Raw genomic sequence first — 16412 nt, 5'->3', positions numbered from 1 at the left:
TCACACACAGTATCATGGGTTTCAAACTTATCACAAATACATGCAATTGCCAGGCAAATTGGTGGCTCTGTTGCAAACTTATGTCTCCATTTTCATTGTACTTCAACAACTTTTTAAAATTTAAACCAAAACTTTAAAATAGTTGTGTGCTCCTTGAACGATAACTATACCCCTGCCATTTTGATCAAGGCTCCTGTAATACTAGCATTCTTGTGTGTAATGACATCTTTTGATATAATGTCATACTACACATCGTTGCTGTAATTCGATTCATGTTCAGAAAAGTCCAAAGATAGCAACTTTTAAAGTTGTGCCCCCTTCAGTGTGTCTCTCTCTCTATATAAATATATATAAAATCCAACATCTGTCTGACTGCTTTTCACGAGAGAACTATTTAACAGATTTAGATCGGGCTTTTTGTATAATTTGCTTGAGAATTCTGGTAGATTTTGCGACCTCTCTCATTGCGCTAAGTATCATAGTTCGCCTGTGGTACTGATTTATCTGTGCAAACCCAAGAGAGACAAAGTAGGCCGAGGGGGCGGGGCCCTCCTCACTCATGCACCAGCCTCAGGGCGCATCTTACATCTGCGTAGCTAGCAAATGAGAGACCTACTTAACGGATTTAGATCGGGATTTTTTTCTAGAATTTGCTTGAACATTCTGGTTGATTTTGCGACTTCTCTCATTGCACTAAAAAGCAGTTCGCTTGCAGGAGAGATATATTCACGCTAATCCAAGACAGAGGCTGCGGGCTGATGGGAGGGGGAAGCATGACTCTGTATATTGGAGCCTAACTTACCTCCGCTTAGCTAGCGATACCTTTCTGTTTATTCATTTTTAAAGTTTGTCCTGTTTGACTACTATGCGGGCGGAGCAGCGGGGAATGGATAGAGCGCGTGTGTGTGTATATATATTTTCCAACATTTTGGACTATACTATTTGGTCCATTACATAAAGTTCAAATGAAAATCCATTTTAATTCCAGATTGTAATGCGATAAAACATGACAAACATCGAGGGGGATGAATACTTTCACAAAGCATTGTATTTGTAGGGAAATGAAATATGTAACAAAAAAAAATAAATGCTATATACATGTATATTATAAACAATATATAGCATGATCTACTCTATATTGCTAAATAATAGACACAAATCCCAAAAACAAAAGAAGTTCGAAAGAAGTTAAAACAAAACTAGAAGAAGGCAAATTAATGTTACAGGGACTAACCACTCTTTTTAGATTTGGCTTTCGGCTCTGAATCCTATGAAATTCAAGTATCTTTGAGTCATCCACGTCCTCTTTCAATTCCCACGTAGAGTCCTCATAGGGGAGGGAACACCACTTTACTAGATAGTATATAAGGGGCTATGAAAAACAAATGGAAGTCACAGCATGAAAAGCAATGCAAATCTGCAAATATTTATAAAAATAATCACCACCATCAGTACAGTGAATATATCCAATTTTACAGCCTGTGTTGCTGTGCAAATGATATCTGTTGACTACATATAATCAGAAATAATAATCAGTAATATCACATGTGATACCTTACCTCTCCATTATCCTTGTCAACACTATGCGATTCATCCAAAATTCTGTCAATTTCAATGTAGTCTGGATTAAATGGTTCTTCATCCTTAAAGAAAAAGGAACACACAAGAAGTTAATGTTGAAGAACCATCAAGCCACATGTACACTAAGGTCAGTAGATATTCTAAGTGAGTAATCAAAAAAAAAACACATTAGTAGTGAAACATCCAGGCTTTCATATTATTCAATACTTACACTGGGTATAGAAAAGAGTCACCCCTTCAAAATATTGCCATTTTTTTGCTTAACAGCCTTAAATGAAAACACACAAACCAATATTTTTTCCAGTTTAACTTACTCAATGCAATCTATACCCTCCAAGTGAAAGATATCACAGCTACAGTTTAGAAGAATAAAAAAAAAGAAATACTGAGATTAAATAAAATTAACTAGGTGATCCAGACATTGTTTACCAACACAGTTTCTGAAAGCTAATGCCAGACCCTTGACATGAAAAAATCAACACTGTTTGCCATTTGACTTAACTAAAAGGGATTCCTGTTAAATACAGGATCATTTTAAAAATTCTGTTACTGAATTATAAAGTGGCCTGTTTCAACACTCATGTCTGTATTGTTTAAGCCATATAAACATTACACATTTAAAAGGCAAGTGTTAAAAGTTCAATATGTTTTTCTTTGCAATCATGGTGTATATTAATTTGCCACATACAATTGGGCTGTAAAGTGAAGTTTTTCTTATAAACGTTAAAAATATATGGTCTGTTCTTGTACCTTATAATAAAGCTTTTGTTATCCCGTGCTCAAGCATGAAAGAAGTCCAAATAAATCCACTATGAAAAGTGCAAAGAGTTTTGATTGAAGAAAATGTGCCTTATGCGTTTACAAAGCATCCTTGTGATAATGAAAGGAAACTAGAAACAGTTAATTGACTAGTGACTCTTAGAACTATTTTCCTTGACATATGAATAGATTTCCCATTTGCTTGTCTGCCCCCAGTTGCCATCATGGGTGGAGCTTAGACATAAATAAGGACATTGACCAGCACAAAACAAAATGTTTTATCGAGTTACTTATGCCTATTTTGTCATGTGAGGAAATGGTTAGGAAGTGTGCATAAGCAGGATGTAAACATACTTTCACAAAAACAAAGCATTTGCAGCTTTCATCGACTTCTTTAAGGTAACCATGATACCTTAAAGTTATTGCTTATAGCACTTGAGCTGGATGTGAGCACTAGAACGGAAGACATACTGAAAGAGGACATGAGAGTTTATAGTTCTGATATGTCTGGGGACGAGTTCATGCAGCTGAAGAGGTAAATGTGTTTCCGATAACCAATTACTGAAGCAAACTGCTGTTCCAAACATACTTCTAGCTGCCATTGAAGCAACTCAAAATTTAGAGCCGTAAAAAATTAACAATGGCAATGTCTTTCACTAGCTGAATGAATACCATATATAATGGGGTGTGCAAGGCAGAACAGTTGTTACTGGTGCTGCGTCACATATCTAGTGTCATAAGTTAGAATCGGGTGCCTGGTTCTTTTCTGTGTAAATCTCCATTTAGTCACTCCAATCTGTCACACATCAACACTAAGTAAGTACTTAACACTGCAAAAAATTGTGATAAACAAAATTCTTCTAATGAGAGATGGCCAATTGGTCCTTCAGGTTCTGATTGTTTATTCCAGTTTAATTCTGGAAAGTGAAAAAATGTCTCCAGAATTCCTTGATTGATGATAGCTTAAAATTTCACCCTTATCTGTTACACATATTGGAGCCTCGCATAACAAAATGGGCTCATTCCCTGACATATCTGTTTTCCAGCAGTGGAAGCAGCCCATCCCATCCATCATCCAACCCACTATATCCCATCCCAATCCCTGTAAAAGAGACACTTTTTCTAAGTGGGCAAAAGTTAGTATTTTCCAAATGTGCACAACCAATCGCCACTTGTCTGTTACATCACCGTACCTTCCAGTTGCGTATTTTGCTCTGAGAAATTCGCCCAGATGAGGTACAGAGCCAGCTTTCTATTAAAACAGCTAAATGACACTAATATGGACATGATGTTTTACAATATTTGTTTAATCTCAAGGCACGGATTAATATCCAGTAACATTTTTGCCTTAAAAAAATGGGTGCGCCTGGTAAGTTTAAGACTTTATTTTATGTTTGGACCCAGGTTTGCTAAAACCATATTGTACGGTCCAAGAATAGGCAAGATATTTTTGTAATTTACAAAAACAAATTCATATTAAAACATTATTTTTTGTGTAAAATTAATATAAACCATGATTGTGAAGAAAAAATACAGTATAGCAATATTACTGTTTAAAATCCCACTCTTAGCAAAGGTTCATTCAGTAGGTATTCTGTTTACAGCTTTATTCGCTTCATCTTTTTTCTTTATTACTCTACTTTCATTTATTGAAATTTCACTAGTTCCAGCTATTCAAACATTTTCATCAGCGCTTCACTGTATTATATTAAGTTGGTCTGACAACCTTGAAAATTACAGTCCAGAACTTTTCTGTTTAACCCGTTCTGTTACTTTGAAATCCACTTTAGGTTTTATACTGCACTTCTACTTCATCTGTATCTGTACATCTTTTTAAAATCAATGCTACTTGTTTAATCACTATTCCTGAATTTGTAAAATGACATTTTCATACATGTTGTTGGTGTCTGTAACTTGCATATCTACTGTGTTTTTTCTTTATAGTAATACACATTTGATATAACTGATAATTTTGTAGTATTAATGTTGTAAAGCACCTAGTCATGTTAATACCATTTAAAAAAAAAAAAAAATCAAAAGGGTATTTATCATCTACAGAAGTGTCTGGTTTAACTCCCATTGACCAATGCTCATTTCACATCGTATTAGCTTTGAATAGCTTAGTACATAGCATAGTTATCTAAAAGATAGATGTCATGAAAAGGAAGACACATGAAGCATACATTGGAATTCAAATTAAACACCATTTACAAAATTGCAAAAAAGATTATGCATTATGTTCTTAATGGCAAATCAACATGCTTTCAAAAACTGTACAAACAAATATGTATATATAAACATGCAAAATTCTATAATTTAATCTTTGCACACTGTTACAGAATCTTTCTTCACACTTATGTAAATAAGTGACAACTGCACTAAATGAAGCTTCAGACTTCAAAGGAGACTCACAACACAACACTATCTACAAAGAAAACAGACACGTTTGGTCACTTTTACTTATGAAAAATACAAACCTCATTGAAGATGTGCCTCATCTGTGCCATTTTGGTTTTGAACCTCTTTACTTTTTGAGCAATTCGTTTGTCTCTCTCAAGCTGTTCCAAAGTTGCCCATTCACAATGCAAATAAGAGCTGCATGTTAAAAAAAAAATCAAATCACATAATCACACAGTATTTAGATAGATAGATAGATAGATAGATAGATAGATAGATAGATAGATACTTTATAATCCCAAGGGGAAATTCACATAATCCAGCAGCAGTATACTGATACAAAGAAACAATATTAAATATGATTTTCTCCCATAACATTAAATGTAATTTTCTTGTCAAGTGTCTTTTTAGACGTGCACATTTGTAAAGGTATAAAGTATGTGTATGCATAAAAGGACAGTCATCACTATGAATTACACTGATTAATTTAAAATTACGGAATATCCCACAACCCTGAATTAGATTAAGCAGCTTTGAGTATTATGTATTACTTATATTTTACAGCAACTCAAATTGGCAAAAGTTAAGGATTTTACTTTTTATCACCATATCCTTTTATGTTGTTATTTTGAAATGTTTACAGTTGTTGCCTTATTACAAATGCAATACTTAACATTTTCAGGAGACCAAGCTCAGATTAGCACAAAAAGTCACATTTAATAACCAATTTAGACAAAAGCCAAGAAAATTACACCTTTTATTGGCTAACTAAAAAGATTACAATATTTAGTTAGCCAATAAAAGATGTCATTTGCTTGACTTTTCTCTATATTCATAATGGCTAACACGGTACAACACTCTAGTACTAATAACCAACTTACTAATTTTTGTATTTGACAAAGAACTCCTCAATAGTGACATAGTGCCCTGGAGATATCTGTGGAAATTAGATGAAAAAAAGAAACATAAGATTATGTGCTTAACATGTTCCTTCAAAAAAAGCCTGTAGTTCAGTAAATTTTTAATTTTGAATTCAAAATGAAAATGAAAATTAAATAGAATAAAAATGTTAAAACCACACAGAAAACACTGTCATTTTACTTCTGATAAAATAGAAAATAAGAAGTTCTTTAGATTATGAAAACCTTTAATTTGTAATGTTCTTGACAATCTAGAAAAAAATACTTATGACCCTTTACTTTGATACATATATAAAACACACAATTTTCATGAATATATAAAAAAACAGGAAATTCCTTTGTGCAAAAGTAAGTTTACCTTTAATTTCATAAGTAATAATTTTTGAAGAGCAGTGACAGTAAAGAAATGTTTTTACATATGTACTAGTGCCTCAAATTTACTCTAAAAGAATTCTACCCCACTATTTCTTACAAAGCTACATGAGCTACTCTAGATTGATTAGTTAACTTGCATAAATAATCTGTTTCATGACTGGTCATGTCATGCCTACTGGGCTAAAATCTGGGTTTGGGCTTGTTCATTCTGACAAGACACAATCCGATTTCTCTGATGGTAGATTTTCTGGAATGTTTACAGTGATTCTAATACTAGCAGGCACATGTTGACGTAAAACCCTATTCTCTAGAATGTTTAGGTAAAACTTTAAATTCACAGTTGCATCAATGTTGACAAACTGTTCAAGATCAGTAGAACAGAAACATATTCACCACACAATGCTTGAAAATGAATATGGATTCTTTTGTTTGCAGGTAAAAAGTGCACTTTACTTACAAACATACAAAAAATCATTTTCAGACTATTTCACCCAAAGTTCATTCTTCCTAAAAACCTACAGGAGGTTCCAAATATTTTTTTTTTTTTTTAATTATATACATGGATGTTTTTTTCTGGAAGAAAATGTATTCTTCTGTTTTCATTCCCATTACTGCTACTGCGCTCCTGCTAGTATCATATTACTGTTATATAATCATGTATATCATCTGCAGCAATAGTTCCAGGAATTCCTTGAATATGGTCCATAAGCTGTTTACAAAATATGTGCACATTTTAAATTTTTTGTGTGTCCTCTGTGGGATTATTTTTGAAAAGATACCCATATCTAGTTGATTAATGTGATTTTAAATTTTCTTCTGTTTGAAAACTATTCCTCTTAGAGTAGGCTGATGAATTCCACAGTACTTGTGAAGAATTTACAGCACCACTCTTGTTGTTGGCCCAGACCTTTTTAGCTAGCAGCTGGGTGTATTACATTTACATGCATAATCAGAACTAGCTTACCCTGATTTCTAAACTTTATGTAGTATTAGGCCTCTAAAACTGAATATATTTTCCCCATTGATCTAATTGAGGAAACCCAACTTTTCACTTGTTTAAATTGTGTACATGCCCAACGTATTAGTTTCCTATTTATTTTTCTGCTCCATGCATCAATTCTAGTTACATTATAATTATGCCTTTTCTATAAAGATGAATGAAACTGATTAAACAAACAAAATAGTTCACAAAGTATCAAATATAAATCAATTGCACTTTATTGAATGGCATTGAGCAAATACATATCTTTTGACATACAAACCTCTTTCTTGGTGTGCCTCAGGGACAAAACTTTATCTACTATGGCAGCATCTTCTTCACTTGGGTTTTCCTTACAATAAAACATTACAAAAAGAAACAAAAAACAAATTGCTTAAATGTTTTTTGACTGTGCTAGCAATACAGTCACTTAACTTCCAGCTGTGCTCTGCAAAATAATTTAAAATACACGTATCTTTCATGCAGCATACAAAGAGATTAGATAAAATGCAAGTTCACGTTTTAATGTAAAGCAATCAATATTATTTTTTTAAAGCAGCAACAAAGAAAAATATGTATAGTGGGATGCAAAAGTTTGGGCAACCTTGTTAATAGTCATTATTTTCCTGTATAAATCGTTGGTTGTTACGATAAAAAATGTCAGTTAAATATATCATATAGGAGACACACACAGTGATATTTGAGAAGTGAAATGAAGTTTATTGGATTTACAGAAAGTGTGCAATAATTGTTCAAACAAAATCAGGCAGGTGCATAAATTTGGGCACCATTGTCATTTTATTGATTCCAAAACTTTTAGAACTAATTATTGGAACTCAAATTGGCTTGGTAAGCTCAGTGACCCCTGACCTACATACACAGGTGAATCCTATAATGAGAAAGAGTATTTAAGGGGGTCAATTGTAAGTTTCCCTCCTCCTTTAATTTTCTCAAAAGAGTAGCAACATGATGGTCACAAAACAACTCTCAAATGACCTGAAGACAAAGATTGTTCACCATCATGGTTTAGGGGAAGGATACAGAAAGCTGTCCCAGAGATTTAAGCTGTCTGTTTCCACAGTTAGGAACATATTGAGGAAATGGAAGACCACAGGCTCAGTTCAAGTTAAGGCTCGAAGTGGCAGACCAAGAAAGATTTCAGATAGACAGAAGCGCGAATGGTGAGAACAGTCAGAGTCAACCCACAGACCAGCACCAAAGACCTACAACATCATCTTGCAGCAGATGGAGTCACTGTGCATCGTTCAACCATTCGGCGCACTAGGAGATGCTGTATGCGAGAGGAAGCCTTTTCTCCGCCCACAGCACAAACAGAGCCGCTTGAGGTATGCTCAAGCACATTTGGACAAGCCAGCTTCATTTTGGAATAAGGTGCTGTGGACTGATGAAACTAAAATTGAGTTATTTGGGCATAACAAGGGGCGTTATGCATGGAGGAAAAAGAACACAGCATTCCAAGAAAAACACCTGCTACCTACAGTAAAATATGGTGGTGGTTCCATCATGCTGTGGGGCTGTGTGGCCAGTGCAGGGACTGGGAATCTTGTCAAAGTTGAGGGATGCATGGATTCCACTCAGTATCAGCAGATTCTGGAGACCAATGTCCAGGAATCAGTGACAAAGCTGAAGCTGCGCCGGGGCTAGATCTTTCAACAAGACAACGACCTGAAACACTGCTCAAAATCCACTAAGGCATTCATGCAGAGGAACAAGTACAACGTTCTGGAATGGCCATCTCAGTCCCCAGACCTGAATATAATTGAAAATCTGTGGTGTGAGTTAAAGAGAGCTGTCCATGCTCGGAAGCCATCAAACCTGAATGAACTAGAGATGTTTTGTAAAGAGGAATGGTCCAAAATACCTTCAACCACAATCCAGACTCTCATTGGAACCTACAGGAAGCGTTTAGAGGCTGTAATTTCTGCAAAAGACGGATCTACTAAATACTGATTTCATTTCTTTTTTGTGGTGCCCAAATTTATGCACCTGCCTGATTTTGTTTGAATAATTATTGCACACTTTCTGTAAATCCAATAAACTTCATTTCACTTCTCAAATATCACTGTGTGTGTCTCCTATATGATATATTTAACTGACATTTTTTATCGTAACAACCAACGATTTATACAGGAAAATAATGACTATTAACAAGTTTGCCCAAACTTTTGCATCCCACTGTACAAAGTAACTGTGCAATACGCAACACCACTAAATACATTCAACACTTCTCACCACGAAGAACTGCATTGTAGTAGTAGGTGCAGCACCCATATCAGGTTGCTTGACTGGACCAATAACATCCACATCTTCTTCCTCCTCATCATCTGTAATTTTGATGTCAAGATCTTCAGTATATTTTTTTCTCTTCACTTGTCGGTTAGAACGACGCTTCTGCAATAGTGAAAAACACATCACTCGGTGTATATTTTAACAAAACTTACCAAAACAACCAACAACAAAAGGCATAGTTATCCAAAATAAGATGTCTTGAAAAGGAAGACGCATGAAGAATACATCTGAATTCAAATTAAACACTGTTTACAAAATGGTCACATTTCTGTTAAGAAAATGCAATACCTTCTTAATGGCAAATCAACATGCTTTCAAAAACTGTGCAAACAAATATTTATATATAAATATAAGGCATATTCATGTTTTTCAGGACTGAAATACCAACAAAGCAACCAATTCATATTTTTTAAAACCTTTCTGGTCAATGCCATTAATGATTAACCTTAAGATATAAAAGGTGGTTATAAATTATTTAAAAAATTGTTGCTATTCAGCTTAGTCCTCATGTAAATAACATGTATGAAGAAGATGACATAAAAACCATATAGGTTTTACATCATCTAACCGGTAAATCCCTATCAAAATTCTTTTAGCAATAAATCGCATGCAGTAATAAATCAGAGTGGCATGGTGGTCAGTGGCTAGCACTGTTCTCTCACAGGTTTCGATTCCTAGGATCACTCACAATGCAAATATATGCAAGGTAAGTTAACTGGTTACTTAAAATTGATGTAGTATAAGTAAAGACAATAAGTTCCACAACAGCTGGCTCCCAGCTATGTAACCTGCTATGGCACTCTCATTGGGTGACAACTTTTGTGGGGAGACAAGTGTCATAACTAGCAGTTCTTTATAACATGATGTTGATTTACTCAAATTCACACCTCCCGGGCCAATCAATATGCACTCAATCTTCGAAACACTCTGAGCTGTGGTTTCCTCAAAATGAGATAAACTTGCTGGAGTTGGCTTTTATCAAGTGGTACTGACTGCAAAACCAAAAAATGAAGGGATGGTATCCAAATAATCCCATAACTAACTGCACAAGGCAAAACTGAACTAAAAATATAAAGGGTTCCTCCAATATTCCCATTTTCTCCTTTTACTAAGATTGCTTTGTACACAAACCCTGAACCATAATGGTGGTGGTGGGGTTGGGGGAAGCACCAAACTATTTTGTGCATATCTAAGTATCTATTATGGACCACAAAACAAACATAAAAAGCAATTCTCTTTCAAATCATATGATTGATGTGAAATCGCCGACTTTAGTAGTAGATCCCGACCTAATTGAACTTCACTGGACTTTCGACTTTTGTTTTTGTAGGCAGATTTAATTAAGCTGATTTTGCAAGAAACTGAAAAGTCTTTGTAGTTTGAGGGTTGGGCATAGTATCTGTTTAAATGTGTTAAATCATTTTAACATTTATCTTACTAAATCTCTAAACAATGCAGCCTAAAGAAAACTGCATGGGTTGGGAGTCTAAGAGCATGAGACCAGAATATTTTTCAGATACAGTAATTCTTCTCATAAATTGCTTACATGAAAAGTAGCAGGGCTTTAATGATGAACTGGGTTGATTTTACCACTTACTGCAGGTGCTTGACACTGACATGGGTGCAATTGCCATACTAGATAGTGATGTACTTAGTCAGGAGGCTCTCTGTTGTGCATCTGTGGAAGATGGCGAGAATCCAAAGTGACAGACTGTCCCAGACTCAAAAAGGAAAGCCACTGTTGAGCCTTTTTAACACTATAGGAAATGTCTGTAAATTAAACTGGACTGAGTACCAGTGTGAGTATATACTAAACTGAAATGATATCAAAGACGGATTCCAACTTCGACCTGTTGCCATCAAGATAAAGCCTCCAAGTCCACCCTTAGCTTTTAGGCATACATTTTGTATAGAGCCCTGCAGTGGTTGGGCTGGTGCCCTGCCCGGGGTTTGTTTCCTGCTTTGTGCCTTGTGTTGGCTGGGATTGGCTCCAGCAGACCCCCATGACCCTGTAGTTAGGATATAGCGGGTTGGATTATGGATTTTGTATAGATTGATTAAAGAAAAAAAAAATATATAGATGACATAAATAAATAAATAAAACAAATAAATAGAAATCACTTACACAACTTTCACTCACCTGAAAATTGCTTTCATCATCCTCTCCACGGGGTGATGGTGGAGGTGTCAGTTCTTCATCAGTGTTATCAGAGGAGCCATTTCTCTTCCTCTTTTTTGAGGCTACAGGAGTGATTGTACTAAAAATTAAAAAAAGGAGACTAATGACTTGTCATCAAAGGGCAGCACCATAGACAATTCAACTTAAAGCAGTAAAAACTATAGAACACTGTTTTTATAGTGTGATTAAATTAAGTATACAGCTCATACGATTTGGGCCTATTTAACTTGTAAAACACCTCTTACAAACTGATTATGCTTCAATAAAAAATAAAAAACTAATATTGTTAAAATTCTATAAACACTTAAGAAATATATGCAGAAATTATATTTTTGTATGGATATATTTAGTTTATAAGAAGTTTATCAACTGTTTACCAGTAATTTCACCTAGTGCTTTATAGAATATACTACTTCAAAAAAGATCTGGATTAAGAAACATGTATAAAGTAAACCATTACAGTCAAAAATGTATTAAAATAATAATTCAGTTAAAACCAGTGTATACACACTAAAAAAGGATCAATGAGGTTTCCTTTCTAACCTTAGAAAGACAATATTTGAATTTAGGAAGACAGTATTACCTCAGTATTTTATTTTGCTATTCAACTGCCCTTAATAAACAAGTGCAACATTTTGACAATTGCGACAATACTATTCAGATTACACCCTTGTTCAGGTAATCTCCAAATTTACACATGGGTTCATAAGACCCAGTGTGACTGATTGCTGAAGTTGACTTAATACCAATGTATGCCATTCCAGCTAATTAGCAAATAAGAGAGATAAAATTGCATATCTTATATTTAGGGGTGTGTGATATTGGCAAAAAGTTATATCTCAATATTTTCTGGAATTTTGACAGCAACAATAATTCGATGATATTTTGCATCCTTTAAAAACTTGTTTCTAAAAGTCTTACTGATTTAGCTTGGCCTTGTTAATAGGATATTAGTGGAAACAACAGTTAAGGATAAAAGGTCGTATTTATTTACTTAAAACTGAACTAAAATAACAGAAAAACATAAAAAAAAAAATTAAAAAAAAAGTATTACTGAGATCAAACAGTGAAAGTATGAGTATAACCCTTAAAAGTGGCCTACAGGGTTTACACAAAAAATTGCACTAAAAAACAACAACACTCTTATACTGTAATGAACGCATTTTAAACAGACACATAACCTTAATGTAAACAAGATATAAATCCAAAGAGAATAAAATATTAATCATAATTGAACTGCACGGCATGCACATTACACTTTGGATAAACAAACTGCTCTACTATAAGGTGAATTGTGCAGCATACAAGCAAGAACAAAAGTCTAACATACTGTACTATAAAAATCCAAAGTTCTGTCAAACACTGCACATGGGGAAAAAAACAAAAAAAAAAAACAAAACTACAGCATCTGTAAACAAATTCCATCATATATTGCACCAATATATATATATATATATATATATATATATATATACACACACACTCACCTAAAGGATTATTAGGAACACCATACTAATACGGTGTTTGACCCCCTTTCGCCTTCAGAACTGCCTTAATTCTATGTAGCATTGATTCAACAAGGTGCTGAAAGCATTCTTTAGAACTGTTGGCCCATATTGACAGGATAGCATCTTGCAGTTGATGGAGATTTGTGGGATGCACATCCAGGGCACGAAGCTCCCGTTCCACCACATCCCAAAGATGCTCTATTGGGTTGAGATCTGGTGACTGTGGGGGACATTTTAGTACAGTGAACCCATTGTCATGTTCAAGAAACCAATTTGAAATGATTCGAGCTTTGTGACATGGTGCATTATCCTGCTGGAAGTAGCCATCAGAGGATGGGTACATGGTGGTCATGAAGGGATGGACATGGTCAGAAACAATGCTCAGGTAGCCCGTGGCATTTAAGCGATGCCCAATTGGCACTAAGGGGCCTAAAGTGTGCCAAGAAAACATCCCCCACACCATTACACCACCACCACCAGCCTGCACAGTGGTAACAAGGCATGATGGACCCATGTTCTCATTCTGTTTACGCCAAATTCTGACTCTACCATTTCAATGTCTCAACAGAAATCGAGACTCATCAGACCAGGCAACATTTTTCTAGTCTTCAACTGTCCAATTTTGGTGAGCTCGTGCAAATTGTAGCCTCTTTTTCCTGTTTGTAGTGGAGATGAGTGGTACCCGGTGGGGTCTTCTGCTGTTGTAGCCCATCCGCCTCAAGGTTGTGCGTGTTGTGGCTTCACAAATGCTTTGCTGCACACCTCGGTTGTAACGAGATGGTTATTTCAGTCAAAGTTGCTCTTCTATCAGCTTGAATCAGTCGGCCCATTCTCCTCTGACCTCTAGCATCAACAAGGCATTTTCGCCCATAGGACTGCCGCATACTGGATGTTTTTCCCTTTTCACACCATTCTTTGTAAACCCTAGAAATGGTTGTGCGTGAAAATCCCAGTAACTGAGCAGATTGTGAAATACTCAGTGCGGCCCGTCTGGCACCAACAACCATGCCACACTCAAAATTGCTTAAATCACCTTTCTTTCCCATTCTGACATTCAGTTTGGAGTTCAGGAGATTGTCTTGACCAGGACCACACCCCTAAATGCATTGAAGCAACTGCCATGTGATTGGTTGATTAGATAACTGCATTAATGAAAAATTGAACAGGTGTTCCTAATAATCCTTTAGGTGAGTGTATATATAAAAAAACCTACAACATTTTTAAACAAATTACTAAGTTCAAGTTCTGTCTGATCTGAACTGCCCTACTGTATACATACAAATGGATATATCTAAACCAATATGTATATCTGAATGAATGAATGAACAGTGTTTGAACCATTGTACAGTAGTACAGGCCAAAAGTTTGGACACACCTCCTCATTCAATGTGTTTTCTTTATTGTCATGACCATTTACAGCACTCCATCACTCTCCTTCTTGGTCAAATAGCCCTTACACAGCCTGGAGGTGTGTTTGGGGTCATTGTCCTGTTGAAAAATAAATGATCGTCCAACTAACCTGACTTCTGCACAACACAACTGCTGGTCCCAACCCCATTGATAAAGCAAGAAATTCCACTAAATAACCCTGATAAGACACACCTGTGAAGTGAAAACCATTTCAGGTGACTACCTGTTGAAGCTCATCGAGAGAATGCCAAGAGTGTGCAAAGCAGTAATCAGAGCAAAGGGTGGCTATTTTGAAGAAACTAGAATATAAAACATGTTTTCAGTTATTTCACCTTTTTTTGTTAAGTACATAACTCCACATGTGTTCATTCATAGTTTTGATGCCTTCAGTGAGAATCTACCAATTTAAATGGTCATGAAAATAAAGAAAACATATTGAATGAGGAGGTGTGTAAAAACTTCTGGCCTGTATTGTATATATCTACACCAATATATATACCTATCTATCTCTACATCAATATCTATAGATATAGATATACACACACACAAACACACATACATACCACAAATACTATACATCTAAATCAGGTACAGTGGTGTGAAAAACTATTTGCCCCTTTCCTGATTTCTTATTCTTTTGCATGTTTGTCACACAAAATGTTTCTGATCATCAAACACATTTAACCATTAGTCAAATATAACACAAGTAAACACAAAATGCAGTTTTTAAATGATGGTTTTTATTATTTAGGGAGAAAAAAAATCCAAACCTACATGGCCCTGTGTGAAAAAGAAATTGCCCCCTGAACCTAATAACTGGTTGGGCCACCCTTAGCAGCAATAACTGCAATCAAGCATTTGCGATAACTTGCAATGAGTCTTTTACAGAGCTCTGGAGGAATTTTGGCCCACTCATCTTTGCAGAATTGTTGTAATTCAGCTTTATTTGAGGGTTTTCTAGCATGAACCGCCTTTTTAAGGTCATGCCATAGCATCTCAATTGGATTCAGGTCAGGACTTTGACTAGGCCACTCCAAAGTCTTCATTTTGTTTTTCTTCAGCCATTCAGAGGTGGATTTGCTGGTGTGTTGTGGGTCATTGTCCTGTTGCAGCACCCAAGATCGCTTCAGCTTGAGTTGACGAACAGATGGCCCGACATTCTCCTTCAGGATTTTTTGGTAGACAGTAGAATTCATGGTTCCATCTATCACAAAAAGCCTTCCAGGTCCTGAAGCAGCAAAACAACCCCAGACCATCACACTACCACCACCATATTTTACTGTTGGTATGATGTTCTTTTTCTGAAATGCTGTGTTCCTTTTATGCCAGATGTAACGGGACATTTGCCTTCCAAAAGTTCAACTTTTGTCTCATCAGTCCACAAGGTATTTTCCCAAAAGTCTTGGCAATCATTGAGATGTTTCTTAGCAAAATTGAGACAAGCCCTAATATTCTTTTTGCTTAACAGTGGTTTGTGTCTTGGAAATCTGCCATGCAGGCCGTTTTTGCCCAGTCTCTCTCTTATGGTGGAGTCGTGAACACTGACCTTAATTGAGGCAAGTGAGGCCTGCAGTTCTTTAGACGTTGTCCTAGGGTCTTTTGTGACCTCTCGGATGAGTCGTCTCTGCGCTCTTGGGTTAATTTTGGTCGGCCAGTCACTCCTGAGAAGGTTCACCACTGTTCCATGTTTTTGCCATTTGTGGATAATGGCTCTCACTGTGGTTCGCTGGAGTCCCAAAGCTTTAGAAATGGCTTTATAACCTTTACCAGACTGATAGATCTCAATTACTTCTGTTCTCACTTGTTCCTGAATTTCTTTGGATCTTGGCATGATGTCTAGCTTTTGAGGTGCTTTTGGTCTACTTCTCTGTGTCAGGCAGCTCCTATTTAAGTGATTTCTTGATTGAAACAGGTGTGGCAGTAATCAGGCCTGGGGGTGACTACGGAAATTGAACTCAGGTGTGATACACCACAGTTAGGTTATTTTTTAACAA

General features: G+C 35.8%; 1 protein-coding gene across 1 annotated transcript in view; it reads right to left on the bottom strand.

Moving 5' to 3' along the window:
* The window catches only part of chd8 (chromodomain helicase DNA binding protein 8), a 153772-nt gene that overhangs the window by 72692 nt on the left and 64668 nt on the right, over nucleotides 1–16412 (bottom strand). The window contains exons 6-12 of the mRNA XM_039746109.1: nucleotides 11462–11579; nucleotides 9265–9423; nucleotides 7295–7363; nucleotides 5619–5674; nucleotides 4818–4935; nucleotides 1560–1643; nucleotides 1235–1372 (exon numbers count right to left, since the gene is read on the bottom strand). Coding sequence (XP_039602043.1) covers nucleotides 1235–1372; nucleotides 1560–1643; nucleotides 4818–4935; nucleotides 5619–5674; nucleotides 7295–7363; nucleotides 9265–9423; nucleotides 11462–11579 — 742 coding nt within the window. The remainder of the gene's footprint in view (nucleotides 1–1234; nucleotides 1373–1559; nucleotides 1644–4817; nucleotides 4936–5618; nucleotides 5675–7294; nucleotides 7364–9264; nucleotides 9424–11461; nucleotides 11580–16412) is intronic.

Source organism: Polypterus senegalus, chromosome 1 (assembly GCF_016835505.1).
Source record: "Polypterus senegalus isolate Bchr_013 chromosome 1, ASM1683550v1, whole genome shotgun sequence".
Lineage (NCBI taxonomy): Eukaryota > Metazoa > Chordata > Cladistia > Polypteriformes > Polypteridae > Polypterus > Polypterus senegalus.
This window is presented reverse-complemented; position numbering and strand designations above follow the sequence as displayed.